The following is a 2,866-nucleotide window of genomic DNA, read 5'->3' on the forward strand; positions in this document are numbered from 1 at the left end:
TTAGTAATATCCACCTCCACTCTCACCTTCATAATTATGTCTTCCCTAGCCCTCTTTACAAAGAAATCGACATCTAAGACCTTTCCAATTTTCTCTCCTAACCTCCTTGCCACCTCCTTTGTTTTACAAAACTCCGACATGTCTCACATTTGGATCCACATAGGAATTCTCGAATAGTCATCTTCTGCAATCTTTAGATCTAAATTCTATCGTCTTAGGTGAATCACAAACTATTTTATTAGCCATGAAAAATTCTTTTCCACTTTCATCAGATCAGTTTCATTGACAGAAAATTTGATAAATATTGTCTCCATGGCTTTTGATTCTGAACCCTCTACATGGTTCCAGATAGCAGTGAAAACACCTTCAATAGTTTCCATACTAAACTTCTGTTCTACCATAATTTTCCTCACCACACTCCTGGACCAATTTTCGATACCTGATTTCACATCTGCTTCCTCCAAAATAACCACTTCCTCATCAAATTCATTAACATGATCTAATTGTCTCTTATCGACATTGTAACTTGAAAACACACACTATCCAATTTTCAGTAGACTATATTTTGAATGGTCATTGAAATTGAATTGAAACACTCTCACTTACAATAACTCTCAAAATTATCCCCTGATGGCACACCATCTTAAAGGATACATTAATTTAACTATTAACTCAATAGGAGGTATGTTTGTCACTCATATTCGTATCGAAAAATAAATAATGAAAAAAGAACTATTGGGTAATGTTTGGTGGAAAAACAGAAACGGAAAGATTGAGACTGAGAGGTAGAGACTAAGAGACAGAGATTGAAATAAATTTTAATATTCTGTTTGGTGTAAAGTGGGAGACAAAAATTGAAACAAGAATAAAATTCTAATTTAATTTATACAAAGGATAAAATTGAAATTAATTAATTAAAATGAAGGTATTTTAGGTATAAAATGTTATTAAAGTTTCAGTCTCTATCTTTAAAAATTTTAGTCCCTTGTGTTTCTACTTTTTTGAGGTACTTAAATACTGAAATTTTGAAAATAAAGACAAAAATTTTAATACCAATCTTCGAACCAACAAATATATAATACTGAATTTTAGTCTCTCAATTTCTGTCTTAGTACCTCAAAATAAACTCTACTTGGATTGAGGAACAAAAGATAGTGTCTCTTAATATGCTATAAAACTTTAGCAATAGCCAATAACTAAATAGTAAATAGAAACTTTAAACATGCGTGAGTGTGCGAAAGTGAATCTGTTATGCGTAGGAGATTGATATTTGTGCATATGTATATATCGTAGGAGATTTCTAGATTCTAATCCTAATTTGGCAGTTTCCCGAAATACACGACCTTGCTTTAGTCGATGGGGGCACTAGAGTAGGTAGGTGTCTTACCAAACTATTACTATCATCTGGATCTAGTACTGAAATACTAATAATTTTTTTTTTTTTCAAACTTCTGGAATTTTCGGTTTCCCAAATTCAAATACCAACACCACCTATTAGTTCCATCAGATATAGGATTATGACACGTGTTTTCCAATAATAATAGTAATAGTTCTTCTAGATAGAAAGCCACTCAGATATGAGCATATGACAATATTCACGTTTTTTGAAAGCTATAAGCAAGTTGTTAGCTTTGTCACTGTGAATGTTAGAAAAATAAAAAAATTAGATAGGGCTGCTTGAATTTGCTTGTCATTATATATATTCAAAACAATTAAGAGTTGACAACAAGGACACGATTATATTGAGCAATGGATGAGATCAAGAACCCGTATGGGACTTCAATTCTTGTGCCATCAGTTCAAGAATTAGCCAAACACAAAATTTCAACTGTTCCACAAAGATACGTTCATCCTCAGCAACATGAAGATTTGGCCATCTCTGGAGCTGATCTTGCTCTTGAGATTCCAGTTATTGATTTGCAGAAATTGCTTTCTACTCAAGATGGGAATTCTGAATTGTCTAAGTTTCACCTTGCATGCAAAGATTGGGGATTTTTTCAGGTCTTTTTTCCTCCAAAATCTTCTATTATATTATAGAAGATGGGTAATGTTAGATAGACAAAAAAAAAAAAAAATAGTTATCTTATTTAGTATTAATTAATTGTCGCAACAATTAATGAATGCCAAATAAGGCAAGTTATGACTGTTTTTGGCTGATTTTCTTTCGTTATCAAATATTTCCGTATATTTAGTGATTACAAATTTAAAATTAATGTAGGACCCAATTAAAAACTTTTGAAACGTATGAATTTAATTATAAATTTAGTAAAAATATATCTACTAATAGAATAATTTAACCAAAAAAATATTTGTAATCAAGTATAGTTTGAAGTTTTCAGATACCTGGATCACTTAAACTTTATGCCAATTCATGCTTTATCTGGGATTTACTGTTAATTATATTTGATTTGTTAATATAGCTGGTAAATCATGGAGTTAGCCCTTCTTTAATAGAGAAAGTAAAGTTGGAGACTAAGGATTTCTTCAACCTTCCAATGTCAGAGAAGAAAAAGTTTTGGCAAACTTCTCAATATGTTGAAGGGTTTGGACAAGCTTTTGTTGTGAGTGAAGACCAAAAACTTGATTGGGCTGATATTTATTATATGAGCACTCTTCCAACTCACATGAGATTGCCCCACCTATTTCCAAACCTTCCTCTTCCTTTCAGGTTTCGATCTTTCTATTTGTCAATTATGTGTGTATCTATGTGATTTATTTATTTTGGATGTGATTTTATTTATGGATGCACTTAGGGTGTACATTTAAAATCTAAAATGTAGTTAAGAGGATAAAAAATCATACCAAATTTGGGTTAACTAATTTAATAAAATAATTTTAAAATTATATTTATATTATTAAAAATTAG

General features: G+C 30.9%; 1 protein-coding gene across 1 annotated transcript in view; it reads left to right on the forward strand.

Annotated features, from left to right (window-relative positions):
• The window catches only part of LOC107614365 (protein SRG1), a 4,271-nt gene continuing 2,997 nt past the window's right edge, over positions 1,593-2,866 (forward strand). The window contains exons 1-2 of the mRNA XM_016316575.2: positions 1,593-2,001; positions 2,421-2,668. Of these exons, the coding sequence (XP_016172061.1) occupies positions 1,750-2,001; positions 2,421-2,668 (500 nt within the window). The 5' untranslated portion in view covers positions 1,593-1,749. The remainder of the gene's footprint in view (positions 2,002-2,420; positions 2,669-2,866) is intronic.

Source organism: Arachis ipaensis, chromosome B08 (assembly GCF_000816755.2).
Source record: "Arachis ipaensis cultivar K30076 chromosome B08, Araip1.1, whole genome shotgun sequence".
In the NCBI taxonomy this organism is placed as follows: domain Eukaryota; kingdom Viridiplantae; phylum Streptophyta; class Magnoliopsida; order Fabales; family Fabaceae; genus Arachis; species Arachis ipaensis.